General features: G+C 49.9%; 1 protein-coding gene across 1 annotated transcript; it reads right to left on the minus strand.

Moving 5' to 3' along the window:
• Positions 1-5: 5 nt before the first annotated feature.
• On the minus strand, positions 6-811 carry LOC109954205 (inward rectifier potassium channel 2-like; the record flags this gene model as incomplete). The annotated part of the gene is made up of 2 exons (XM_020589601.1): positions 757-811; positions 6-615 (listed from the first exon to the last, which is right to left on the minus strand). A coding segment is annotated over exon 2 (567 nt), but the record flags the coding sequence as incomplete, so codon positions are not given.
• Positions 812-885: the final 74 nt, after the last annotated feature.

Below are 885 nucleotides of genomic sequence, written 5' to 3' on the forward strand. Positions count from 1 at the left end.
TCATTTCTCTTCTTGGGCTTGGCCATCTTGGCCATGACAGCACCGATGATGAAAGCATCAATAATGCAGCCCACAATGCTTTGGAAGACGACCATGAAAACAGCAATGGGGCACTCCTCAGTCACATAGCGATAACCATAGCCGATGGTGGTTTGAGTCTCCACTGAGAACAGGAAAGCAGCAGTGAAGCTGTCCACATTGGAAACACACACCTGAGTCTCATTCTCTAAGTCCCCGTAAGAGAGGGCCACTACCCAGAAGACAAAGCCAAAAAACAACCACGACAGCAGGAAAGAAAGGAAGAATATGAGCAGCATCCAGCGCCAGCGAATGTCCACACAGGTGGTGAAGATATCTGCCAGGTACCGCTGGCCCTTCTCTCTCACATTGATAAACTGCACATTGCAGTGGCCGTCCTTGCTGACAAAGCGGCTCTGATGTTGGTGCTGTGAGTGCACCTTGTTGACACTGCCGTTTCCATAGCCATTTGGGACAGTAATAGTGGCCAGCTTCATGCCGTCTTCCTCAGAGGACACAATGCTGTAGCGGTGGCTTCGCACACTCCCCATCATTTCCGCCTGGGAGGGCTGGGCCAATTCTGCTTTGGAAAACAGTCTAAGTTTTTGGTAAAAGCGTTGGAGAAACAGTTTTGAATGATCCCAGGGACAAACTCAAGCAGAAAACATGAACAACAAGACTAGATCCTGCAGAGAACAGGAAAGTCTGGGCCTGTGCTTCTGCAGGTGTGCTGTGTACCTGTGTTGAGGGCAGGTCACTCCTCTCTGATGGGTGCTTTGGACCTCATCAGTCACGTGAGCTGTGGAAACAGACAGAGAGACACAGTTTTAAAGTAATTGACAGGCACCAGAGCAGAGATCTGTGTGG

The sequence above is a fragment of the Monopterus albus genome, unplaced genomic scaffold (assembly GCF_001952655.1).
Source record: "Monopterus albus unplaced genomic scaffold, M_albus_1.0 scaffold4485.1, whole genome shotgun sequence".
Lineage (NCBI taxonomy): Eukaryota > Metazoa > Chordata > Actinopteri > Synbranchiformes > Synbranchidae > Monopterus > Monopterus albus.